Source organism: Globicephala melas, chromosome 8, assembly GCF_963455315.2.
Source record: "Globicephala melas chromosome 8, mGloMel1.2, whole genome shotgun sequence".
NCBI lineage: Eukaryota > Metazoa > Chordata > Mammalia > Artiodactyla > Delphinidae > Globicephala > Globicephala melas.
In genome coordinates this window covers 6,374,786-6,402,737 of record NC_083321.1, presented here as the reverse complement: position 1 = coordinate 6,402,737, position 27,952 = coordinate 6,374,786, and the positions used below count along the sequence as shown (strand labels likewise).

The 27,952-nt window shown below is 40.4% G+C and overlaps 1 protein-coding gene across 1 annotated transcript in view; it reads left to right on the top strand.

Annotated features, from left to right (window-relative positions):
- The window catches only part of PACS1 (phosphofurin acidic cluster sorting protein 1), a 142,070-nt gene that overhangs the window by 77,198 nt on the left and 36,920 nt on the right, over nucleotides 1–27,952 (top strand). Inside the window, exon 2 of the mRNA XM_030833538.3 lies at nucleotides 24,275–24,362. Within this exon, the coding sequence (XP_030689398.1) occupies nucleotides 24,275–24,362 (88 nt within the window). The remainder of the gene's footprint in view (nucleotides 1–24,274; nucleotides 24,363–27,952) is intronic.

Sequence of the window (27,952 nt, the reverse complement as noted above, 5' to 3'; positions counted from 1 at the left end):
TGTCTAATTTTTGTTGTTTTGCAAATAGTATCTTTTTTAAAAATTACGTTTTCTTTCTTTGTTGCTGGTGTTTAGAAATGCAATTGATTTTCAGAAATCTAGCAACCTGGTTAAACTCTCATCAATCCTAATAATGAGAAATCTTCTGGATTTCCCAAATCATATCAACCTGCAAATAATGAGTTTTGTTTCTTCCATTAAAAAAATATATTTATTTATTTATTTATTTATCTTTGGCTGCATTGGGTCTTCATTGCTGCACGTGGGCCTTCTCTAGTTGCAGCGAGCAGGGGCTACTCTTCATTGCGGTACATGGGCTTCTCTTTGCAGTAGCTTCTCTTGTTGCAGAGCACAGGCTCTAGGCACGCAGGCTTCAGTAGTTGTGGCGCACGGACTTAGCTGCTCCACGGAATGTGGGATCTTCCCGGACCAGGGCTCGAACCCATGTCCCCTGCATTGGCAGGTGGATTCTTAACCACTGTGCCACCAGGGGAGCCCCTGTTTCTTCCATTTTAATCCTTGTATTTTTATGTTTTTTGGTTTTCTCCCTGGGCTGGCTAGGGTCATGACAACAGTATAGCCTTGAATGGAAGTGGGAATGGTGGACACTGTGTGTTATTCTTGGTTTTAAAGAGAAGGTTCTAATGCTTCACCATTAAGATTTTTGCTGTAGATTTTTGGTACATACCCTTTATGTCAAGGAAGGTTTTTCTATTCCAAGGTTGCTAAGAGCATTTATCACGAATGGATGTTTACTTTCCCCAGATGCTTAATATGATATGATCATATGGATATAATCATATATTTTGTCCTTTATGATCATATATCTTGTCCTTGAATCCGTTAATGGAAAGTTGCATTAGGTTTTCTAATGTTAAGGCATCCTTGTATTCCTGTACAAATGGGTCATGATGCATTTTTTAATACATTGTTAGGTTTAGTTTGCTAATATTTTGTTTTGAAATTTTGCATCTATGATCGTAAATGAGATTGGCCTTTAATTTTACTTTCTTGGGTACTAAGGATATGTAAATCTTATGAAATGGATTGGAAAGTGTTCCCTCTTTTTGATCCTCTGGAAAAACATGTGTAAGCTTAATATTATCTCTTCCTTGAATATTTGATAGAATTTGCCTCTAAAAATTATCTGGACCTGGTGTTTTTATTTTCAGAAGAGTTTAAATTACTGCTCAATGTCTTTAATGGTTTTACAGCCATTCAGCTTTTCTGCAGCTTCCTTAGTCATTTCTGTTACATTGTATTTTTTAGGAATCTGCCTTTTTCATCTAAGTTTTCAACTTTATTTAAATAAAAGTGTTTTGTGGCATGCTCTAATAAATCTCTGCTTTGTCTGGAGTATGTCCGTTTAAAAAACGGTTCCAGGTTTCTAAATTTTATTAGTCTACTAAGTCATATATATTTATTTTCTATTTTATGAAATTTGCTTTATCCTCATCATTTTCTTACCTTGAGATTTTTTTGGTTTATTTGGCTGGGTTTTTTTGTTTGTTTGGTTGGTTGGTTTGCTTTGTTTTTGCTTTTGTTTTTTTTTCCTTCTTATTGGCTGCTTAATTCATTTATTTCACCATTTCTTCTTTTCTAATACAACCACTTAAGACTGTTGTTTCCTCTAAAAAACAACAATAAGATAAAATTTCCTCTAAGAACCTCTTTAGTGGCATAACAAAGTTTTGATATACAATGTTTTAGTTAATTTTTAGTTCTGAATATTTTCTGAATACTTCTGATTTCTATTATGATTCTTCTTCCTGTGTTTCCTTTTTTTAACCCTTTTCCTCTGTTTCCTTTGAATTGGTTAAGTTGGTTTTTTTTTTCTCTCACATTCCATTTAAACTACCAATTTGAAAGATAGGCATTCAGTTTTCAGTTTCTTGATGATTGCTCTCAAAGTTTGAAAGTGAGTACCTAAGAGTTTAACGTTAGTTAGTTTCCATTTTCCTCTGAAACAATTCAGGGACCTTAAAAATATTCTCTGACTTCAGGCAGTTCCTCTTACCATGTGTGCTATAACATTTACTGTGGGTAAATTAGACAGTCATTCTTGTTTCATATTAGCAGTTTGTTTAAATTTACCCACATTTTTATGATTTTCTTTGTCCATCATTTCTTTTTCTATCCTTGACCTTGATCTTCTAGGACCATTTTCTTATTTTTATAGTATAGCCTTAAGAAGGCATATTAATGCTCAAGCCAGCCTCTAAGGCGCCCCAGTGATTCACCCTCTCTGGGATTCACACTTACTATCCCTCCCACACTGAACGAGGCTGACCTGTGTAACCATTAGGATATCGTGGAAATGATGGAGTGTGACCTCTGAGGCTAGGACATAAAATACGTTGCACCTTTGCCTTGCTCTTTCTTGGACCACTCACTCTGCGAGGAAGCCAGCTCCCATGTCCAGAGGATATCAGTCAGCCCTGGGAGAGGAACTGAGGCCACTTGTCAACCGACAGCCAGTACTTGTGAGTGAACCACCTGGAAAGAACGCAGACCCTGCCGTCCTGGTCAGGATGATTGCAGCCTTGGCCAACATCCTGACTGAAACCTCCTGAGAGACCTTGAGCCAGGACCACTCAGCTCAGCTGCTTCTGAATTTCTAACACACAGAGAGTGAGAGATAATAAACGTGTGTTATTTATAGCCATTTGTATTGTTATTTAGCAGTAGGTAAAAGTAATACACATAAACTCTCATAAACTCTTGGTAGTAAACTCTCAGGTTTTGTTATCGGAAAATGTTTTAATTAACACTTAATTAACATGAATGTTCGTGAGGATGTGGAGAAACAGGAACTCCATATGTTGCTGGTGGGAATGAATAATGGCACAGCCACTTTGGAAAATAGTTTGGCAGTTTCTTAAAAAGCTAAACCTAAATGTACCATATGACCCAGCAATTCCACTGACAGTATATACCCAAGAGAAATGAAAGCATGGGTCCACACAAAGACTGGTGTGTGGATGTTCGTAACATGACTATTCGGTAATAAAAAATGAATAAATAAAATACTGATACATGCAACAAATGGATAAACCTCAAAATCATTATGCTAGGTATATATCCTTTATGTACAGCTTTATAGAAGCCAGACACATATTGTGTATTTCCATTTATATGAAATGTCCAGAAAAGACAAGTCTGTAGAGACCGAGAATGGATTGGTTTCTTGGGGTGGTGGGGAACAGAGATTGAATGTAAATGGGCAGCAAGGGATCATTTTGTTGATGGAAACATTCTAAAACAGTATTGTGGCTGCACCATCTGGTAAATTTACTAAAAATCATTGAGTTATGCGCTTAAAATAGGTGAACTATGTAACATGTAAATTAACCCTCAATAAAATTGATTTTTTTTAAGTCAGTTGTCAGTCTGATTGTTTCTTATTTGTCTTTTTTTCTACAGGAGCTTTTAAGTCTTCTTGTCTTTGGTGTGTTCTGCAGGTTTACAGTAATATGTCTGAGTGTGGATTCATTTTTATTTACCCTCCTTCAGATTTGTTGGACTTTCCAAATCTGAGGATGGGTGGCTTTGGAAAATTCTGGAGAATTATTTGCTATTATCTCTTTGAATAATGTCCCTCCCCTGATTTCTCTGTTTCTCCTAGATGTTCATTATATTTCAGATCTAACTTTTCTGTTTTCTTTTATTTCATATTTACCATTTCATTGTCACACTGATAACATTTTGTATAATTTCATCAGATCTGTCTTCCATGTTACAAACTCTCCATCAATTCTAATGGCCAGAGGCCATGGTGTGTGCTTGTTAGAGAATATTACTAAACAGAGGCCAATGTCAGCTCCCATTTAGTGCCTAATCTCCCTGAATTTATAAAGTGGAGTGGAAAAAACATAGTTTCCACCTGACAGTTTTCTAAAAAATGTTTTTAACCCTTTTTGCACTGGTACCAACTCATCTAGAATAAAAGAACCCGATACTTATGTCTGACTGTGACACCTTTAACCTAAGACCAATTAATGTGTTCTTTATTCTAAAGTCAGCCACTAAGAGACTTTACTTATCCTATTTTCTTGTTTGCCTGGAGTTGACACTGCTTGGTGAAATGGGCTCATGAATAATCAAGTAGTCTGTATAGAAATTCCCACTCATTTTTCAAGGGCAGAATTGTAGAAAGTATGTTTACTTGTTCAACAGTATTTTCACTGAGTGCCTACTGTGTGCCGGACACTCTGTTAGGTGCTTGGATTGCTGTGGTCAGATAAAATAGCTAAATTAGATGTTCTCACTGTCCTCACTGAGCCTAGCTTGGGGACATATTAATTGAGGCTGAGGGGTACCAGACATGATCAGACTGCTGGTTCAAAAAGATCTCTAACCACAAGGTAAAGAACAAATTGAAGGGAAACAAGAGTGTAGGTAGATTGGTTAGGAGGCTGTTGCAAAAGTAGGTTATGGTGTCTTAGACTAGGTTGGGATTGGTGATAATAGAAAGAAATGGATTTGAAAGCCCTTTCGGAGGTATCGTTGACAACACTTGATAATGGTTTGGATATGAAGGCAAGGGAGAGAGAGCTGTTGTAGGTTCCTCCTAGGTTTCTTGTTTGCTTAATAGAATGGATTGTGAACAGTGAAAAGGACGAAGTTTACTAAGGAAAGTTGGGTTTTGAACATGTTGAATTTGAGATGCCATTGATACTTCCAAGTAGAGCTAACTGCCAGGCAGAAAGCAGTTGAATATACAAGTCTGATGATTGGAGGAAATATGTAACTGATAAGTTGTCTCTGTATAGGTCCTTATGTATAGGTCTCCAGTTCTCAGGTAAAATTCTCCATCTTTTCGTCTCCTTTTTTCATCTTTTCTCCTGTTTGTGTTTTCTTTTTTTGTTGTTCCTGTTTGTTTTTTAAACCAGATTAATTATTGTTACTTTTAGGTGCTTTCCAGCTAAGTCCTAACATCTGGGTCATCTTTGGGTCTCTATCAGTCTTTTTTTTTCCCCCTTAGTTTCCAATTGTATGGTCCTGTCTTTTGCCATGTTTAGTAATGCCAGGCATTGTATACAAAAATAATTGTAGGAGCTCCAGATGATGAGATTTTCCTCCAGTCAGGGCTCACTTTTCCCTCTGCTTGGCTGATCACCTTAATCCAATCAGAGGCTGTGCTAGATGGAAGTTGAATTTGCAGTTCTGGTGAGGCTCAGACTTTCTAACCTCTGGTTCCCCCCAGCCCTCCGGGGTTTCCCACTGAGACCTCATGTGTTCTCAGGACCCTCTTCCCTGATAGAGACCACATTCTTAGTCTAACAAAACTGCTTTTCAGGAGATTTTTGCTTAGGTTTTTACTGCCTCGTACACCATCAGTATTCAGCAAACATCCTCAGAGAAAAACTGGCAGTGTGCTTGAAGCCACCATTTTGCTCATATCTGACACAAAGCCCAGATTCTCTGCCTCCCGCCCATATTCAGAATCTGTAATTTACTGCAAAAGTCAGCTCTCTTCTCAGGATTCTCTTCTCTTGGCCCCTCCAGAAACTCTCTACTACTTTATTTTTTAATTTGTTAAAGGTTTTCTCCTTATTACTTTTTTTTTTTTTTTTTTTTTTTTTTTTGCGCGGTACGCGGGCCTCTCACCATTGTGGCCTCTCCCGTTGCGGAGCACAGGCTCCGGACGCACAGGCTCAGCGGCCATGGCTCACGGGCCCAGCCGCTACGTGGCATGTGGGATCCTCCCGGATCGGGGCACGAACCCGTGTCCCCTGCATCGGCAGGCGGACTCTCAACCACTGCGCCACCAGGGAAGCCCTACTTTTTTTAAAAAATAAATTTGTTTATTTTATTTATTTTTGGCTGCATTGGGTCTTCGTTGCTGCGCGCGGGCTTTCTCTAGTTGTGGCGAGTGAGGGCTACTCTTCGTTGCGGTGCACGGGCTTCTCATTGTGGTGGCTTATCTTGTTGCAGAGCACAGGCTCTAGGCACGCGGGCTTCAGTAGTTGTGGCATGCAGGCTCAGTAGTTGTGGCACACGGGCTTAGTTGCTCCGTGGCATGTGGGATCTTCCCGGACCAGGGCTGGAACCTATGTCCCCTGCATTGGCAGGCGGATTCTTAACCACTCTGCCACCAGGGGAGCCCTCTACTACTTTAAAACAGACCGTTCCTGTATTTTAGCCGCTTTGTCCATTGTTCTTGGCAGGAGTGCTGATCTGCTGCAGCTTCTCCATTCTTCTATGAAGTGGAAGTCCAGCCTCTCTTCCTGTGAACTTCTTAAGGGTGGGGATTTTGTGTATTTTGTGTTCCCTCAAAACTTATCATAGTAGTATATGGTGGATGTGGAACAAAAATTTAGTGAATTTACTCCCCATTTTTAGTCTTTAGATCTGCCTCATCTTTTCCAGAGTCTTGAACCATTGTGATCTCTAGTTGTTCTTATTAGATATTGAGTATTTTACTAAATATTGAGTAGATATTTGAGAATATTTAGAAGAGGTATATTATATAAATATATAAGGAATCATTTTACAACAAACACCCAAGAACCTACTACCCAATTTAAGAAAAAGAATTTAGTCATTGAGTTCCTTATATATCCCTCTTTTTCCTCATCCTTTTCCCTCCCCCTCAGAGGTAACTGCTATCCTCAATACATAACTGTGTTTATCATTCGCTTGAATATTTGTCTTCCTAAACAGTGTATTATTTAGTGTTGTGTTTTGAGCTTTATGTACATAGATTCATGTTGGGTGTTTTCTGTTTTCTTACTGTTGTGTATATCTGTAATTCATTCATTTCCACGGATGTGTAAGTAGTATTCCATTGTATTACTGTGTATGCATGTATGTTGATAGACACTTGTGGTGTTAATGAGTTTTTTGTTTGATCTTTGTTTGGGGGTTTTGCGGGGTGGGGGGGGGGAGTTGCAAATAGTCATGCTAAAGATATTTTTGTGCATGTCTCCTGGTGGGTTATATCTATTAATATTCACTGTACTACAAATTAGAATAGAAATGTTTACTTACTAACTTATTTAAAAAACAATGATTTTAAAATTAAGATAATAAAATAAAAATTAACATTTTTCTGAAAGAAAAACTGTGGTTTCCAAAACAAACTAATGAGAAATATGGCATATGGTTTTACATGTTTTTCAAACCTCTTTACTGTCTTAATAGAAAACCACTGATTTCTCCTGTCTGCTTCTGCATTCGATTTGTTACAGTGTCACACATGAGTGGAAAACACTGCATATTTGGGAGAGAATGAGAGTGAAAGAGGAAATAACACCTTGGAATCATTTTGAAAATAGTTTTGACCTTGCATACCTCCTGACAGGATTCCAGAGTGTTCCAGACCATACTTAGAGAACTACCGCCCTAGGGTCTGTTCACAGACTAAGCCCCAGGGTGTGTGTGTTCTCTGCCTTTGCTTTGTAAAGCCAAACTCTTTGCAAAAGTAGATAGACCAAGTTGCCCTCCCACCAGCAGTGTTTAATTGTCTGATCACCGTAATCACATCACCTGATGTTGTCAGATTTATAATTTTTTCTCCTCCAGTGGAAGTGAAATAGTATCTCCCTGTGGTTTGATCTGCATTTTCCTTATTACTGATTGGTTTGGGCATCTTTTTATGTTTATTAGCTATCTGCTTTCCTTTCTTGTTAAGTGCCTATCTAGTATTTTTCAGCTGTAATTCAAGTTTCATTCTTCCTTGTAAAGTGAGATAAAATGTTTTTTGTTAAAATACTCATTACAGAGTCAAATTGACCATTCTCGTTACATATTTTTATTTGAGCAATAATTTTAACATGTGAGGGAAATATTTGAGATTTAAAACATGGCATACCTAATTGTTTGTACCTCTTAATCCCCTACCCCTATATTGGCCCCACCCCTCTCCTCTCCCCACTGGTAACCACTAGTTTGTTCTCTGTATCTGTGAGTCTGCTTCTTTTTTGTTATATTCACTAGTTTGTCGTATATTTTAGATGCCACATATAAGTGATATCATATAGTATTTGTCTTTCTCTGTCTGGCTTATTTCACTTAGCATAGTACACTCCAAGTCCATCCATGTTGCTGCAGATGGCAAAAGTTTCACTCTTTTTTATGGCTGAGTAGTATTCCATTGTGTGTGTGTGTGTGTGTGTGTGTGTGTGTGTGTATGTATACCATATCTTTATCCATTCATCTGTTGATGGACACTTAGGTTGCTTCCATATCTTGGCAATTGTAAATAATGCTGCTATGAACATTGTGGTGCATGTATCTTTTCAAAATAGTATTTTGGGGGTTTTTTGGATATATACCCAGGAGTGGAATTGCTGGGTCATATGGTAGTTCTATTTTTAGTTTTTTGAGAAACTTCCGTTCTGTTTTCCACAGTGGCTGCACCAATTTACATCCCCACCAGCAGTGCACGAGGGTTCACTTCCCTCCACATCCTCACCATTTTTATTTGTGTTCTTTTTGATGATGGTCATTCTGACAGGTGTGAGGTGATATCTCATGGTGGTTTTGATTTGCATTTCCCTGATGATTAGCGATGTTGAGCATCTTTTCATGTGCCTGTTGTATGGCCCTCTGATTTCTGTTCAGCCTGTTTCTTTTACTCAAATTGTTTATTTTTTAATTTATGGATTTTCAAAACTAGGAAAAATAGTATGGTGATCCCCCATGTACCTGTCACCTAGTTTTAATAATTATCACTATTAAAAAATCTTTCTCCTAAACTGTAAATATATTTTTTGGTAAGAAAAATAGATATTTTTAAAATGTAAACAATACCAAAAAACTTAAAGAAGAAAATAAGAATAAGGTAGAATCCCACTGCCCAGCAATGACCACTGTCAGAATTTGTTTGAACGATCTTCCATTTGTATGAAAACTAAATGTGATTTAACAAAAATGGAATTATACCATAATTATTATGTTTTCTCAATTTAATATATTTAGATCTACATCGTCCCTTATAGTAACTATACATTGCTTTTTATATAAATATAATATTTATTAATCAGTTCCCTGTGTGTACTGCTCTATTTATCTTCTTATATAAATTTCTAAAAATGGGATTATACTTTCAAAAGGTATGCCTATTAAAATTTTAATACTTATTATGAAACTGCTCTCTAAAAACTGAAAATTGCTAGTAGGTTTCATTCCTGCCAGCGGTACATTAGAGTGCCTTTTTCCCATATTCTCACAACTCTGGGTCTTGTCACTCTTTCTCATTGTTTCAGTATGGTTGATATTTGTGTTTATCTGATTAGTAGTAAAATTAAATATCTATTTATGTGTTTTTCACCACTCCTTTTTCTTCCTTTGTGAATTGCCTGTTAATATTCTTTGCCAATTTTTATTTTGAGGTATTTGTTTTTTCTGTTGATTTGTAATAACTCTTTGCATATTAAGGATTTGACATTTTATCATATCACAAATATTTTTCATTGTAGTTATTAAAATCTTTAAATCTTTTTGAGTATGTTCAGATTTCTTTTTTTATTATTGATTTTGCTGTATAGAAGTTTTTTATTTTTATGTGTATCAGTCAGTTCCTTTATGGGTTCTGATTCGGTGTGATGCTTAGAAAGCCTTTCCCCAACAGAAGATTAGTTTTTTAATTGTCCATATTTTCTTCTGCTACTTTTATGGCTTTCTTTCTTTTTTCTATTTAAATCTTTAATCCAGCTGAAATTTACTTTGGTGTAAGGAATAAGATAGGGATCCATCATTGTTTTTGTTCAAATAGCTAGCCAGTTTTCCAGTGCTATTTATTAATTGAGTAATTCATCTATTTCTTACATACAGTAAATTCCTATTTATACTTGGGTCTAATTTTGGACTCTGTTCTCTTACATTTATCTCTTTGTTTATTCTTTTCTCAATACCAAGGTATTTTAATTACTTTGGCTTTAGAATACATATTAATGTCCTATTGGGTCAAGCTCTCTTCGTTATTCTTTGTCCCTAGAAGTTTCTTGGCATTTTTCTTTCCTTTCTTTCTTTTTTTTTCTTTTTTGTTACTATGAAATTTTTAAAACCTACAGAAAAGAAGAGAGAGGCATTTAGTGCAGCCCCATATATATTAATCTCCTACCTTGAGCAATTTTTAAAATTTTGTCCTATTTATTTTTTTCTGAAGCATTTTGAAGTTAATTAGGAAATCATTTCCTCCTTGAATACTGCAGCAAGCATCTCTACCTACTTTCCAATTATATTTATTATTATTTTTGATTAATTAACTTATTTTTGGCTGCATTGGGTCTTTCTTGCTGCCCCAGGCTTTCTCTAGTTGCAGCTAGCGGGGGCTACTCTTTGTTGCAGTGCGCGACTTCTCATTGCGGTGGCTTCTCGTTGCGGAGCACGGGGTCTAGGCACATGGGCTCCGTAGTTGTGGCACACGGGCCCAGTTGCTCCATGGCATGTGGGATCTTCCCGGATCAGGGATGGAACCCGTGTCCCCTGCATTGGCAGGCGGGTTCTTAACTACTATGCCACCAGGGAAGTCCCTCCAATTATATTTAATTATTGGTTAGCATCCGCATTAAGCAGACTTTTGATTTTTATATATTTATTTTGATATTTTCTTAATGACTCCACTAGCTTTTTGGTTGATTCTCTTGAGTTCTAGTGCTCAGTCACACACCTGTAGATGGGCTAGTTTTGTCTCCTCCTTGCTTCTATATCATTTATTTCTAATTACTTCAGCCAGCTCTTAAGGCCAGTTTTATATAAGTAGCAGAGATAGGCCTATATATTGTTATTGTCTTCAGAAGGAATGCTCTGGTCTCTCACCTTCAATCCTGATGCTGACTATATGGAAAATATATATGTTTAAAGTTTATGTTAAGGAGGTATTTTTCTGTTGTTCTTTTCCCAAGGGTCTTTTTAAATTAGGAATGCATGTTGAATTTGATCAAATCCCTTTTCAGCATCTAATAAAATAATTGTATTTTTTGAGCTTATTAATGTGATAACATGTATTACTAAGTTCCTAATATTCAACCATGCGTGCCTTGGGAGTCTCCTTGGATATGATATATTTTTGTTTTCATATATTTTATTGGTTCTTGCCCCTGTTATTTCTGGCTGCACCCTAGAGGGTTTTTATTTGTTTGTTTTTGTCCTTCCCACACATGCCCTTTACCTCTATCACTGAAACACATGGATTAAGGGGTTGTCACAATGAGGGACAGTAATTTAAGTGACTGGGACTTGTCCGATGCTGACGGCATGTACCCTTTTTGAGCACTTCTGATGTGCCAGGCTCTGTGCTAGGTGCTTTCCCATTTGCTAGTTCACACGGCAGTTCTATTTTATAGATGAGAGAACGTACACTTCAATCTCTTCTATCTTACTAAGGGGCTGCAGACCTGAAAATTGTCCTGTCTGATTTTAATAGGCAAGCCCCCTCCACACCTCCCCACACATTCGAGGCCTGTTTTCCTATCCAGAAGACTATCATCAAGAACTTTGTGAAAGAGGGGAAAATGTTACAAATCGTGTTGGTATGTGCAAGTGATTGGCATTTATACTCCAAAGATAAACATATGCTCAGTAGCTGAAAATTAGGGATTTATTCATAACCTTACATTCCTGTGCTTCGTAGAGTCATATCAGATGGCTGGGGAATAAAACGTGTCTAAGCATCTTCCTGGGTTCTGTTTCTTGTTTGGGTCTAAATTTTTCTCATTCTCTGGTGTTTCTCCATTTGAACAATGCCTAGTGCCATCTGATTTCTTGCGAGACAGTTAGAGACAGGAAATCTTTTCTCCTCTTATCCATTCACTGGAAAATCCACTCTCCTCTGCATCTCATTCAGCCCATCTCTTCCAAGTTGTGCCTTTCCGGATGATAATTTAGTCACTTTACTTTTTAAAAATCTGCTTTAGGGCTACTCATTTTAAAATAATAATGCCTAAAAATAATAATAATAATAATAATGCCTTAGTTAATTGTTTCACAGTGAAAATTACGCTATTTCACGTGAAGTAATAATTTCAATATCTACGTAGTCAAGTAACTTCGTAAGCAATAAAATACACTGCTCAGAAATTTACCTTTCACGTTATTGTTACTGAAGCTCATGCAGACCTCTACAGGCGCCCTGTTAAAATGGAGACCGTTTTAGAAATGGAGTTACTCTCACAAAGAAAAACCTTTCCCATAATTTTTTTCTATTGATTTGCACTTTATCCTGATAAATGCTGTTGTAGAGGGAAGGCAGAGCTCACTCTTCCCATTTTAGGATTAAAGAACTGCAGGGGAGAAAAGCGAGACTTGCTCACGTGACACAGCCATTTCTTGTTGGGACAAAAGAATGATCCAGGTCACTTGGCTTCTGGTCCAGCATTTATCTGCTCTGGTCCCAAGAGGACTGTCGGTTTGGTTCAGAGACTAGCTCTTCAGTTTTTTATTTCATCCAGATCTTTGTTTCTCCTTTCTTCCCCCTTTTCTGTCTAAAATATGGCCACTTCATTGTTCACTGATACCCTATCAGAATGGGGCTGGGGGCTGGGGATGGAATATGAGACTGTTTCTCTCCTGGTGAGCCCCTCTAGTTCTGGTTTGCTTGGGGAGAAGTTTGAAACAGTTGTTAAATGCAGATTGGAGATCATTTGTAGATAGCACTTAAGGCTGTTTCTCTTTTATCTTACAGCAAAGCACAAACTAGAATAATTTAGAAGGTTTCAAAAGATTCTTATTATATTTTTGTTCCATTGTATACCTAGTTATCAAGCTTTATTTTTATTCTTTCAGATTTAGTCTAATAAGATCTAAAGAAAACAATTTCTTGAGAGAATTTACCTGGGCTCGAATAATATGTCCTCATTGAAGCCGCAGCTCAATTACTTGTGATCTTCTTTTATGTAATTTAGTACTTGTATTATGTATGCAGTGTTACATTTGTTGACAAACTGTTCAATATACTTAATTCCCGTCTCTCAAAAACTGCTCAGAAGCAGAGATTATGCCTCCTGTTTCTATGTACCTCACATCTTCTAGCATAGAGCTGAAGTTCAGAGAAGATGTACAGTAAATGGTTGATGGAGATCTTGCTGGGCAAAGAGAAGGTCTTTAACCCAATTCTAGATGCCATCAGTGTTCCTCTGACTTCACCCTTCCTGTGGATGATCGCAGTGAGGATGTTCTCCGCAAGGGCTCGAGTGCCCGTGAAGTGGGAGAGAAATGGCTCAGTGCAGGGAATGCGGGGAGAGACCAGGAGCTCCCTCCTCTTTACAAGGGCAGTTGCCTCACTGCTCTTATTGGAAGGAAGTTGATCCCATAGAAGTTGATCCCACAGAAGAGCTAACCAAACACAGGCTTAAACAGTAAACAAGTAAGAGTGATGATGATGATGACGATGGTAATGCTGATGGGTCCAAGTGTAGCGTTTACTGCATCTCACCATATGCCAGGCCCTGTGCTGCCTTTCAGTCTCTCAATTAATCCGGATCACAGTGTTATTAAGTAGAAAGAGTTATCTTCATTTTATGTGAGAAAACTGAGGCAAAGGGGTCACCAGGGTTACCTAACAAGGAAATAAGGGGTGGGATCAGGAAAAGATCAAGATGCAGAAGGAAGGACTTTGAGTAATCAGGGGACCATTATTTGTTGTTTTATTGGTTTGTTAATAAGGGACTTAACTAAGATTTCCAAGTGGAGTCTTTAAAAATGACAGTAAACAAGTCCTGTTATCAATATATTTTCAAAATTCCTTTGCAGAGAGCAAGATTATCTTTGAGCTGAATAACCTGGGATCCTCCTTTATAAGTCCTTTGGATTCCAGCCATCTTTGTGACATTGTTTTACTTTAAACCATTGATTTCTTTGAGTTCTATTACCTAGAGGCAGGCCTTTCTCTGTCTGGCTTTTCACTGACGTTCCGGAGGTGGACTAGCTGGGGAACCCCAGCCATACCTTCCATTTGAAACCCCCTTTGATTAAGGACTTTTAACTAGAACTGCCGTCCCACCTCATCCCCAGATGAGGAGGTGGGTAGGAGGGTGGGGTACAGAGGGGTCTTCATTCAGCTCCCATATTTCTAAGTGGTGCTGTGGGACCTGCTTCCAACCCTCTGTACCGTGGAGATTCCTAGTTAGCTCTCTGAAGTGCAGAAGACTAGGGATTTGGTTCTTTTAGGGATCATGGAAAGAATCTTTTTTCCTTCAACTTTTGAGAAAACTCCCTCTCCTTCTATAAGGATGGGAGTTGGGATTTCCTCATAGGGCATCACCCATTCAAATGGACTCTAGGAATAATTCAGCTGGTTTTCTTAAAAGTATCTGGGAGCTGGTGACTAAAGTCCTAACATCTTGGGAATCTATTCCCGTATATTAATAATAGGTTTACCGGGACTTCCCTGGTGGCGCAGTGGTTAAGAATCTGCCTGCCAATGCAGGGGACACGTGTTCGAGCCCTGGTCCGGGAAGATCCCACATGCCACGGAGCAGCTAAGCCCGTGTGCCACAACTACTGAGCCTTCACTCTAGAGCCTATGAGCCACAACTTCTGAGCCTGCGTGCCACAACTACTGAAGCCCGTGTGCCTAGAGCCTGCGCTCCGCAGCAAGAGAAGCCCACTTGCCACAACTAGAGAAAGCCCGCGCGCAGCAGCAAAGACCCAATGCAGCCAAAATAAATTAATTAATTAAAAAAAAAAGAATAGCTTTACCTGCATATAACAAAAAATAAGAAAAGATTTATATAAGATAGCGGCTTATTGCTTTCTCACATAAAAAATAAAAAATCCAGAGGTGAACAGTCCAGGGCTGATAGAGTAGCTCCCATGGTGTCGTCAGGGATCCTGGCTCCTCTCTTTCTAATTGACGTTCCTGACACATGGATTGAATTATCACAGTTTCCTCATGGTCCAAGTTAGCTGCCGGAGCTCAGGCCATCAGCCTGCATCACAGACCAGAAGAAGGAGAAAGGACGAAAGAGGGTCCTGTCACGTGAGTGAGCTCCCTTAAAAAAAAGTCTTCCCACATGTCCTACCTAATACGTCCACTTACACATTGGCCAGATTTCAGTCACGTGTTCTCAACCTAGCTGCAAAGGAAGCCGGAAAGCGTGGTCTTTTATTTCAGGAAGAAACATGCTCAGCTAAAAACTGGTGCTCTTTTATTAAGTAGGAAGGGGAAGATAGATGTTGGGTAGGCAATTAGCAGACTCTAGCACACTGGGTAGAACCTTCCTTTTAAAACAAAACAGCTTTGGACTTCCCTGGTGGTGCAGCGGTTAAGAATCCTCCTGCCGGGCTTCCCTGGTGGCGCAGTGGTTGAGAGTCCACCTGCCGATGCAGGGGACGCGGGTTCGTGCCCCGGTCCGGGAAGATCCCACATGCCGCGGTGCAACTAAGCCCGTGTGCCACAACTACTGAGCCTGCCTACCTAGTGCCCGTGTTCTGCAACAAGAGAAGCCACTGCAAGGAGAAGCCCGCACACCACAATGAAGAGTAGCCCCCGCTCGCCGCAACTAGGGAAAGCCCGTGCGCAGCAACGAAGGCCCAATGCAGGCAAAAATAAATAAATAAAATTTAAAAACAGCTTTATGAAGTATAATTGATATACAGTAAACTGCACATATTTAAAGTGTATAATTTGACAACTTTTGACACAAATACAGTGAAACCACCACAATGAAGATCATGAACATATCCATCACTCCAATGTACCCTTTGTAATTGCTCCTTCCCGCCCCCTCTATGTCGGGGGTCCCCAAGACCACTGATTCTTTTCTTTTTTTTTAAATCAATTAATTTTTTTGGCTGCATTGGGTCTTTGTTGCTGTGTACAGGCTTTCTCTAGTTGCGGCAAGTGGGGGCTACTCTTCGTTGCGGTGCACGGGCTTCTCATTGTGGTGGCTCCTGCTGTTGCGGAGCATAGGCTCTAGGCACAGGGGCTTCAGTAGTGTGGCTCACGGACTCTAGGGTGCAGGCTCAGTAGTTGTGGCACACGAGCTTAGTTGCTCCGTGGCATGTGAGATCTTCCCGGCCCAGGGCTTGAACCTGTATCCCCTGCATTGGCAGGTGGATTCTTAACCACTGCGCCACCAGGGAAGTCCAGGTTTGATGATTCTTAGGAGAACTCACAGGGCTCAGTATATAGTTGTAGTCACAGCTATGATTTATTTCAGTTACAGGATACAAAAGCCAAGTCAGGGGGGAAAGTGCATGGATAAAGTCTAGAGGAAACCAGATGCAAGATTCCAAGAGTCCTTCCCCATTGGAGCCACACAGGACCTAATTCCTCCAGCACTGGATTGTGACAACGCATATGAAATGTTCTTACCAGGGAAGCTCTTTAGAGACGTACTGCCCAGATTCTTGCTGGGGGCTGGCCAGTTGGGTACCCTCTTCCTAGCACGGAGGGCAACATGTATTCAGCATAAACCACATCATTTGTAAAAAACAGTTCAGGCACAGAGAGCCACTCTGACCAGTTCTGGAAGCCCTCCCAAGATCCAAGGCGTCAGGCAAGGGCCCATCCTGTAAGCAGGCCTTTTCTCGGGCCTGCTAGTTAATGCTTTTCTGTACACCGCCACCCCGTCCCCATCCTAAGGTAACCACAGGTCTGCCTTCTGTCACTAAAGGTTTGCATTTTCTAGAACACTTTGTACCTCTTTTTTGGCTTCTTTCACTCAGAATTATTCTGAGTTCATTCATGTCATGTGCATCAGGAGTTCATCCATTTTTATTGTTAAGTAATATTCCATTGTGTGGATATACCAGTTTGTTTATCCATTCGTCTGTTGATGGACATTTAGGTGGTTTCTAGTTTGGGGCTATTTCAAATAAAGCTGCTGTGAACATTCAGGTACAGTTCTTTGTATGGGAATATATATTTCCTTTTCCCTTGGGTAAATACACAGGAGTGGAATGACTGGATCATATGGTAGGTGTCAGTAGAACTTTTTAAGAAACTGCTAGGGCTTCCCTGGTGGCGCAGTGGTTGAGAGTCCGCCTGCCGAGGTCCGCGTACTGCAAAAAAAAAAAAAAAAGAAAGAAACTGCTGAACTGTTTTCCAGACTGACTGTACATTTTACATTCCCGTCCACAGTGTGAGTTTCAGTTGCTCCACGTCCTCACCAACAGTGAGTAATGCCCAGTCTTTTAAATTTCGATTTTCAAGCAGGAAGGTAGTGGTCTCTCATTGTGATTGTAATTTGCATTTTCCTACTGACTGGTAAGGTTGAGCATCTCTTCATATGTCTTGCCTTCTGTATACCTTCTTTGGTGAAGTGTTTGATCAATACATTTGCCCATTTTTTTCACTGGGATGTTCGTTTTCCTAACATCAAAATTTGAGAATTCTCTATATATTCTGGACCAATCTGTTATCAAATAGGTGATTTGCAAGTATTTTATCCCACTCTATGGCTTGTCTTTTCATTCTCTTAATAGCATCTTTCAAATTCATTTAGACAAAGTCCAGTTTTCTCATTTTTTTCTTTTAGGGATTGTTCTTTGGTGTCATGTCTAAGGAATCTTTGCCTAACCCAAGGTTCCAAATATTTTCTCCTGTGTTTTTTTCCTTAGAAGTTTTATAATTTTATGTTTACATTTAGATTTGTAGTCCATTTTGAATTAATTTCTGTAGACAACTTAAGGTATGAATTGAAATTCCATTTTTTTAATTGGGTATCCAACTCAAACAATGTGTGTCTCTCTATTTAGGTCTTCTTTAATTTCTCTCAGCAATGTTCTATAATTTTCAGTGTGTGTAGGTCTTGTATGTTATTTGTCAGATTTATCCCTGTATATGTCATTTTTTTGGATGCAGTTGTAAATTGTATTTTTTCAAGTTTCAATTTCTAATTATTTGTTGCCAGTATATAGAAATACCATTGATTTTTGTATATTGATTATATTGGTCTTGTTTCCTGCAACTTTTCTAAACTCACTTATTATTCTAATATTTTTTGAAGATTACATCAAATTTTCTATATAGATAATCACATCATCTGAAAATAAATTCCAATCTTAGATACCTTTTTTTTTCTTAATTTATTTGGTTGCACTGAGTCTTAGTTGCAGCAGGTGGGCTCCTTAATTACGGCATGCAAACTCTTAGTTGCGGCATGCACGTGGGATCTAGTTCCCTGACCAGGGATCAAACCCAGGCCCCCTGCATTGGGAGCATGGAGTCTTAACCACTGTGCCACCAGGGAAGTCCTGCATTCCTGAGATAAAACCTACTTGGTCGAGGTATATTATTCTTTTTACATATATTGATATTTTAATATATTGTTTACAATATTTTGGATATATTGAGTTAAATAAAATATATTACTAAAGTTAATTTCACCTTTGTTTTTACTTTTTAAAAAATATAGCTATCAGGAGAAGTTTAAATTACAAATGTGGCTTGCACTATATTTCTGTTGGACAGGAAGTTTACAGTCAGGATACGGGGATAGAGCTAAGATTGAAACAGATTTGCTATCTCCCAGTTCCTTTCCTCCCATTCTCTCTTAAATTTATTCCAGTTTGGCTTTCGTTTTCACTCTTCCAGTGAAACCGCCCTTGTTGAGGTCCTCAGTGGCTTCCATATCGCTAAATTCAGTGATCAGTTTTCAGTGCCCCTCTTGACCCATCAGCAGCAAGTGATACAGCTGACCATTCCCTCTTGGCTTCTAGAATATCGTGTTCATTTGATATTCCCCCTGCTTCACTGGTTAATTCTTCTTCATATCCTTTGCTAGTTCATCCTCTTCATCTCTCTGTCTTAATGTTGAAATATTCTTGGGCTCAGTCCTGGTCCTCTTCTCTGTATACTCACTCATCCTCATGATTTTAAATTCCATCTTGATGCCGCACTTCCGTCTTGATGTTCCCAGCCCACAGGCAGACTTGTGTACCTTAACTCTCTGCTCAACATCTCTACTAGACATCTCAAATTTAAAACGTCCAAAATTGAACTCTCAATCTTAAACTCCCAAAACCAGCCTTGCCCAGAGCTTTCCCCATCTCAGTTAATGATAACCCCATCTTTCCAGATGTTCAGGCCCCAAAGCCTGTATTTTCAACAATATATCCAGAATTCAAACCACTTTTCACCGCCCCCACTGCCCCCACCCTCCAAACCTCTGCCGTCTGTTGCTTGCACTACTGCAGTGGCTTTTAAACTCAACCTTTTCCCCTTTTCCCTTGGCTTCCCTCCATTCTGTCCTAATAGAACAGCTAAAAGAATCCTATTAAAATGTAAAACAGGTCATGTCTCTCTCACTTGAAGCCAGTGGCTCCCCATGTCTTGCAGAGTAAGAACCAGATCCTTACTGTGGTTTACAAAGCTTTGCATAGCTGGTATGGCTCCACTACCCACAATGCATGTGTTTGACCTTGTCCCATACCACTGTCACCCTTGTTCCCTCTGCTTCAGCTCCACTGGCCTTAATATTTCTCAAACAGACCAGGTGTGCTCCTTTGCACTTCTTTCCCTTAATCTAGAACTTCTCAGTGAGGCCTACCCTGACCACCTTACTTAGAATTACAACGCTCCCTGCCCTCCTCTGCCTCACACTCACAATCCCCCTCACCTAGCTCTATTTTAACACAATCTAACATACTATGTAATTTATTTAATAATTATGTTTATTGTTATTGACAGTTTTTTCCTCTAGAATATAAATTCCATGACAAGAATTTTGTCTGTTTTGTTTACTGATGCATCACAAGTGACTGGAACAGTGACTAGCTCAGCATAGGCTGATGGATGACTGACAGAGTAATATGACAGAACTGTAATTCAGACCAGGTTATGTCTGACTCTAAAGCCTTCATTCTGGTCTTAAAAGTCTTTTTTTTTGATGTGTAGTTTGTGTACAGTGGGGTGCCTGGGCCTTGAACATAAAGCAGCTCTGTGGATTTTTGCAGGTGTGAATATCCACGTGGCCACCGTCGTGGGTGTCTCAGTCACCCCCAAAGGGTTCCCTTATGACCCTTTCCAGTCAATGTCTCCACCTGCCTCAGTTACTGAACTGGCTCCTATCGCCATGCATTGGTCTTACCTATCCTTGAACTTCGTATGAGTGGAATCATATAGTCTTTTGTGTCTGCCTTTTTTAGCTTAGCACAGTGTTTCTGAAGTTTGTCCATGTTGTCCCATGCATCAGTAGCTTGTCGTCTTTGTATGCCACAATTCGTTGGTCCATCCTGTTAGTGGACACTTAGGCTGTTTCCAGTTTAGGGCTGCTCTGAACATTCTGTCTTTGTGTGGCCTGTGCCCTCATTTTTCTCGGCTTCTCTTGGGACCTGGGCAGAGGAATAGGCATGTATTTAATATCTACTAATAAGCTACCGGGTTGTTTCTCAGATACCTGTCTGACGTTGCACTCTTACCAGCCACGTATGGGGCTTCTGGTTAGTCCACATCTTCACTAGCACTTGGAATTACCAGTCTTTATGATTTTAGTGTAAAGTTATTTTCTGCTGTAGAAAAACTGATTAAAGCTGGAGTATGGTCAGGGAAGGACTCTTCTTTCAGGCCTTGGGTACTGTATTTTTACTGCATATGAAGTGCCCAACCGATAAAACATATAGTAACAAAAAACCCTAGGATCAGCATCTAATCAGCCTCTTACTTGTTGAGACACCTCCGTCGGAACATCTTGCCAGACTCAGTCATCCTCAGAACTATATCTGGGACTGTTTCAATCAGTATTGTGTGAGTGTGGGTTTAAGGAGAAATGTGTCTTATTTACTCAGAGTTTTTCTGTTGTATTAAGATATCTGTTGGAAATATTTACTTGTAATTAAAGTAATTTCTTCTTACCTTCAAATAAGTGCCCCTGTACTAATTTTAATTGGGTTCTGACCTAAGATAAACCTAAGTTTGCATCTTGGCTCAACCACTTTCTTGTGTGACCTTGGGCAAGTTTCTTAATCCTTCTCAACATCCTTATCTGTAAGCTAGGTAGAGTACCCCACTTCTTAGAATTATTGTAAGACTTACATGAAATAGTGAAATGTATCTCAAGCAACTGGTACATGGTAGATGCTTAATGAGTCACATTTTCTTATGCTTTGAAGAACCAGAATACATTTAAGTCCCCACATCCCCTTGAGTGATACCATTAAAAACAAACAAAAAGACCTGTTGAACTGATTGCCAATAGTATGGAAATCAATGTGGCATGTCTAGTTTCTGAGCAAACACTAAACACATCCAGTCTTGTTATTATTTTGTTACCTAAGGTACTAGATCATTGTTGGCTTTCTTCTTGACATAAGGTGCTGTGGCCTAAAGGTTTGTTTATTTATTCACCAAATATTTATTGGTATATGATGTGTTTTTCCCTCCTAACAAAATTCCACCATATTACCTATTACAATATTTTATATGTTATGTAAGAGGAAAGATGGTCCAGAGCCTCATGGGGCATAGAAGAGCTGAGGACAAGAAGTGTCGTGTAAGTCGTTGCTTGTCTTCCCCACCAGACTGTGTAATCTCCATGAGGCTGTGGACCATGTCCTCTAAACTCCCGCTAACCCAGTGCCTGGCGTACAGGAGATGCTCTCTCAACATGTGGAATGTGTGAGAGGGTGAAGGATCACAAGCAGAGGGGAAGAAACACGCGTGTTCCCAGCTTATTCCTGTGACTCTTTTTTTCTTGCAGTGAGTTTATTCAGCACCAGCGCATCCGTCTGTAGGTGCTTTGGAAACAAACGAAAACCCAACTTATCAGAAGCATTTGTAATCGGCAGCCTTAGATGAGGAACAAAATTGGGCATATCCATTCTTTTCCATTTGCTCATCCCAGTTGTGTTCCTTCCCTTTCCTCTCCAACAAGGCTTGAAAATCAGCTGAACAGTGTAGTTAGTAACATTTCTTAGTAGTCAACTATGTGAAATGTAATAATCCCTTGGGTGTTGGCAGAACCAGAGTTCCTTTTGGGCCAGCACGTTTCTACTCTGAAGGGAAAGGAGAAACAAGTGATGCTGTGGGTAGCTGTTGATGGGCGGGGGAGAGGGGGCGGCGAGCATGAACCGTGGTGACTCCAGTTTAACAGACCTGAGCGTGTTTTAGGAGCACAGGTGTGGGAGCTCCAGTCATTGGCTGAGGAGGCAGCTGTGTAGTGGAGGCCTCAGGTCTTAAGAGGAGAAGCGTATTAGCTCCTACAGCTGCTGTAACAAATGACCATGGACTTAGTGGCTTAAAACAAAACACACGTTTATTTTCACAATTCTGGAGATCAGAAGTCCAAAATGGGTTTCACTGGGCCAAAATCAAGGCGGTGGCAAGGCTGCATTTCTTCTGGAGGCTCCAGGGAGCGTCGGTTTTCTTGCCTTTTCCAGCTTCTAGAGGCTGCTTGTATTCCTTGGCCCCTGACCCTGGGGTTCTTCCATCTTCAGAGCCAGCCACACATCACTCCGACTTCTGCTTCCGTGGTCACATCTCACTCTCTGACTTGGGCCCTCCTGCCTCCCTCTTATAAAGACTTGTGATTTTAGTGGACCCATCCAGATAATCCAGGATCATCTCTCCACCTTAATTTAATCACATCTGCGGAGTCCCTTTGGCCCTGTAAAAAGTTTACAGGTTCTGAGGATTAGGAGATATTATTTGCCTACCACAGGGAGATTGGAGTTAGAATCTAGCTCTGTCACTTACTAGCTGTGGGAATTTAGCTGAGTCACTACTCTGTTTAGAATCTGTTTCCCAGGACTAACCTGGTGGCGCAGTGGTTAAGAGTCCGCCTGCCAGTGCAGGGGACACGGGTTCGATCCCTGGTCTGGGAAGCTCCTACATGCTGTGGAGCAACTAAGCCCATGTGCCACAACTACTGAGCCCGTGTGCGGCAACTACTGAAGCCCGTGCGCCTAGAGCCCATGCTCCGCAACTAGAGAAGCCACCGCAATGAGAAGCCCACACACCACAACGAAGAGTAGCCCCCCGCTCACCACAACTAGAGAAAAGTCCACGTGCAGCAACGAAAACCCAACGCAGGCAAAAATAAATAAAATTAAAAAAAAAAGAATCTATTTCCTCTTCTGTTATACGGGTAGAGCAGTGACCCCTGCCCCACCCCACCCCGCCCCCTACACACACACACACACACACAGTCATGTTTTTGAGGTCTGGATGAAATAATGTATATGAAAAGACTTGATAGGCTCTCTTTTAGTTGATTTTGATTGTGACTTAAAGCAAAAGGAAAGAAAGTTTTATTTGCTTCGTGTCAGCAGATCTTAGCAAGTGTTTGGGGTGAGGGTGAATTCAAAATTAGAATTCAGTTCTGTGGATCTGGATTTGTCCCCCTTTTTTCATGAATTACATGAATTTCTTCAACATGTATTCTTGTTCACCTGGTTTTAGCTAGAGGCCGTTTTAAGAAAGTGTTAAACTTCATTAACAAATATTTGCCGAGCAGCTGTACTGGGCCCTGCCCTTTGGAAGGAGGCCCAGAGGTGAGAGAGTGGGCACGCGAGGAGCAGAAATGAATTCGGGGCGACTGGAGCTTAGAGAGTAAGGAGGAGGCCCAGAGGTGAGACCGATGGGAAACGGGGAAAATGAGCCCCAGGCCAAGTCGGGGTCTCAGGACCTGACTCGGGTCGGCAGCGTCCCACCTATAACCATCCTCCAGAACCTCACCAGGGAGAAGGATGTTTTAAGGACTTGAACCACTCAAACCAGAAGCAGAAAGGCAGCATCTGCAGTTTCCCTCCCAGCTCCTGCTAGAAGCCCAGGGTAGCCCTGCCTTGGGAGGCCAAGGTCGAGTCACATTAGAGATGCCAAGACTCCAGAGTGAGGGACAGTCCCATTGCTTTTAATTAAGGGGAACTTCCTCATTGTGGCACTGAAGATTTTCTGCATGTTTGAAGCAAAGTTTGGCTGAAATCGAATTTGTGGTCATTTAAAGCATTTCCTGCCAAATGGTTTCTGTTTTGTTTGCGTGGACTTTCTCTTTGTTGCTACAGATTTACATCGGTAAATGTTTCAGGTGTGCTTAGACATAAGGTGGAACTGGAACTGGGCAAGCAAAATAAACACTGATGCCCCTCCCTGGTCTACTCCCCGCTCCCAGAAACGGCTCCCACATATTAGGAGTGAAAAGACATCTTGGTTTTGGCTGGAGATAAAGGGGCATCCACAGACATTCATGGAATAATGTACCTTTTTGACACTTACCAAATACAAAGGTTAAATAAGAGGGATGCTGTTTTACTGATGGGAGACACAGTATACAGCATTCTAACATTCTTCCTTTAGGTAGAGCAGCATTTCCTCAACAGACTGTCTGTCACTTTTCTCATAAGTTCCTTACATTTGACTCGATCTTCTTTCTCAAAATTTTTCTAGGCTGTTCAGCTTGACCCTGAAGAAACTTGTCATGCTAAAAGAAATGGACAAAGACCTTAACTCAGTGGTCATCGCTGTGAAGCTACAGGTGAGTTGAACAGGATTGTTTGTTCAGGACCCAAGGAAGCTAGATAACCTTGTGCCCACTGTCGGGGCTTCAGAGATGCTGGTAGGGGACCAGCTCTCTCGTCCTTCACTCAGCAAAGCAGGTGCAATAGTGGGAAGACGATTGAGCTCCTGCGACCTACTGGGTCCCAGTTCTGCATCTTAGTTAAAGCACTCAGTCACTTTAAACCTTAGTTTCTTTGTCTGAAGGATAAAAGTGGCTCTCCCTGCCCTGCCTGTCTAACAGGATTAGCATGAAGATCCAGAAGTTCATGCTTCTGGATCTAGAAATTCAGAAGTTACTAGGGTGGCTAGAAATTCAGAAGTTACTAGGGTGGCTTGTGTAGGTTTCGGTCTTATTCCTGGGATTTCTGGGTATAAGGAGATGTATGGGTTGGGGAAGCAGCTTTGGCAGTTTTCTATAGGGTGGAAGAAACTTGTAGGTTATTATTTCAGACTTGACAGTTTAAAATTTACTGGGGTGTTTTGTCTTCTGAGTCATCCCCACATTTAATTCCTTGAAATTACCTCCGTAACTCCAGGGGACCCAAAGTATTTCACAAACATTCATATTCTAAGCATTTGGAATTTCAGTTTCAGGAGAAACTGAACTCCAGAAAGGTCAAGGAATTTACCTGTTGCCAGGTGATACCAGGTGGCAGAAGTGGGACTAGAAACCAGAGAGCCAGTAACGTATGTAGACGTTAAACTCCGACTCCAGGGCTTCCTTAACCGATCAGTCCCTTTTAATGACGATCCCTAAAGCTTACTGAGAGTCTGAAGTGCCTCTGGAACCACTAAACGATGGAATCCTTCAGCTTAAGAATGGTGTATTTACTGAGTTCTATTTCATGGAAAAATAGTGGGCTGTAAGGAAACTCACTAGTAACCAGAACGTTTGATTACTGGCTCACCTGTTTGTTGTGCAGCGGTTTCTTGGCTTCACTAAAACCCACGTCTGTAGCATTTTCGCAGTATGTGAACCATACACCGAGGTCCTCAGTTCTCTTTCTGAGATAAATACATTATGTTAATTTAGTCCTCAAAACTTGAAACACTTTAATTACTCCTTATGATTTCCTGTGTGTCCCTTATATTCAGACTCCCTGTTCATCTTCGTGCATAATTCCTCTCGATTCTGTGAAACGTTTCCAGACACTGTGGGTCGAAAAAACAAGTGTGGGACCATGATGGGCGAGTGGAAACTTGCGGTTCTTTTCCTCCTTTCCCGATTTCGCACCTGTTTCTAGGTCACGGGCAGTGTTCCAGTTTTCAGGAGTTATTTGCATAGCTAAAAGCAGTTGCCTTCCAATGCAAACACTGTTGGTACAGTTTTGAAAGTTCCTTGCTGCTTTTGCATCCCCGCAGTTAAATGCCTTTGCCAAAAGAAATAATGCCTTTTATTTCCTGATTAAATAGTTAGCATTCCGTAAAATTTTAAATTATACCCCAAAGCTACAAATATCCTAAATTTTTTATTGCTTGACTTCCAAGCAGCTGAAAGTAATTACAGATGTTATCACATTCCTTTATCCAGTCACTTATTTATTCATTTACACATTTATCTAATAAATATTTATTGAGCACCTGTTATAGGCCAAGTATTGTTCTAGGCACAGGGGATTCAGCAGTGAACAAAACACACCCCAACCCCTGCCTTTAAGGCCCTTTACGTGCTGATAGAGCAGCAGTTCTCAAAATGCGGTCTGCAGAGCCTGGGCTCCCTAAGACCGTCTCAGGGGATACGTCAGATCCAAACTGTTTTCATGATAATACTGTGGCTTTACTTGCCCTTTCCACCACGTTGACATTTGCATTGAAGTTACAAGAGCAATGACTGGTGAGATGGCTGGCTGGCCCTTAGTGCAGATCAGGGTGTCAGTAGTCATTGTATTGCCTACCATCGCAAACTAGAAGGAAGAGAGGAAGAGCCAGTTTTGCTTAAGAATGTCCTTGGAGAAGCAGTAAAAACTGTTAATTTATTTTGTCTCAACCTTGGAATACACGTCTTTTTAATAGTCTGTGTGATGAAACGGAAATGCGCATACAGCGCTCCTGCTTCGCAGAGGAGGCTACCGCTGTCTCGAGGACAAGTCCTCACACAACTGAGCTGTGCGTTGAAGTAGCTGCTTTTTCATGGAACACCATTTGTACTTGAAAGAGGGGCTTACAGACAAACTGGTTATTCAGACTCAGGTACTTGGAAGGTACTTTCTTGAAAATGAACAGAGTAAGCCCGTTCAGAAAATGAACAGTTTCCCACTTTGAGGGAAACAACTGAGAATATTTTGGGCCAATAATAAATGACATTTGAGCTTTCAAGTGAAAACCAGAATTTTGGAAAACTTGTCTTTGTCATTGTAAGCTTAACAGCTTCCCAGTTCTTTTTATTTATTTATTTATTTATTTATTTAATTATTTATTTATTTTTGGCAGCATTGGGTCTTCGTGGCTGTGCGGGCTTTCTCTAGTTGCAGCGAGCAGGGGCTACTCTTCGTTACGGTGCACAGGCTTCTCATTGCGGTGGCTTCTCTTGTTGCAGAGCACAGGCTTTAGGCACATGGGCTTCAGTAGTTGTGGCACGTGGGCTCAGGAGCTGTGGCTCACGGGCTCTAGAGCGCAGGCTCAGTAGTTGTGGCTCATGGGCTCTAGAGCGCAGGCTCAATAGTTGTGGCTCATGGGCTCTAGAGCACAGGCTCAGTAGTTGTGGCGCACGGGCTTAGTTACTTGGAGGCATGTGGGATCTCCCCGGACCAGGGCTCGAACCCGTGTCCCCTGCACTGGCAGGCGGATTCTTAACCACTGCGCCAGCAGGAAGTCCCAGCTTCCCAGTTCTTGAAGACTTTCCTAAAAAGGTCTGTAGTGATAGTAACTGTCATGATTTTTTTATATTGTGTAATGAGTAACATTTGAAAGATTCGCGTAACTCAGTGAACCAGTATTTTCCAAATGACCAATGCATGAGGTCACAAAATTGTGCTGCGTAAAGATCCATTCAAAGAACAAAACAGGTCAATGGATTGGATTTTATTTTTTACTTTTTGTTTAAAAATAATTTTAAATTTACAGAAGAGGTGCAGGAGTAGTACATAGAGTTCCCATATACCCCTCACGCAGCTTCTCCCAGTGTTAACATCTTTCTTAACCATGGTATTTATCAAAACTAAGAAATTATCATTGGTACAACACTATTAACTAAATTACAGACTTTATTCAAATTTCCCAGTTTTTCCAGTGATATCCTTTTTCTGTTAATCGACTGGATGTTAATATATAACAGACTATAAAACCTTATTGATACGGTTTCAGGCTCTACTTTGCGACTGACCTTTAAGAGACTACCACTTGTAGAGTTTTGGTATACTATCAAAGAAAAATAGTCCACCATTATTTGAAAAGGCTGTTAAAATGTTCTTCCTTTTTCTAACTTCGTATCTCTCTGAGTCTGGATTTTTTTAATATACTCAACCAAAACAATATTTTGTAACAGATTGGTTACAGAAACAGGTATGAGAACCTGGTTGTCTTTTATTAAGCCACATGTCAAAGAGATTCACAGAAGTGTAAAAGTAT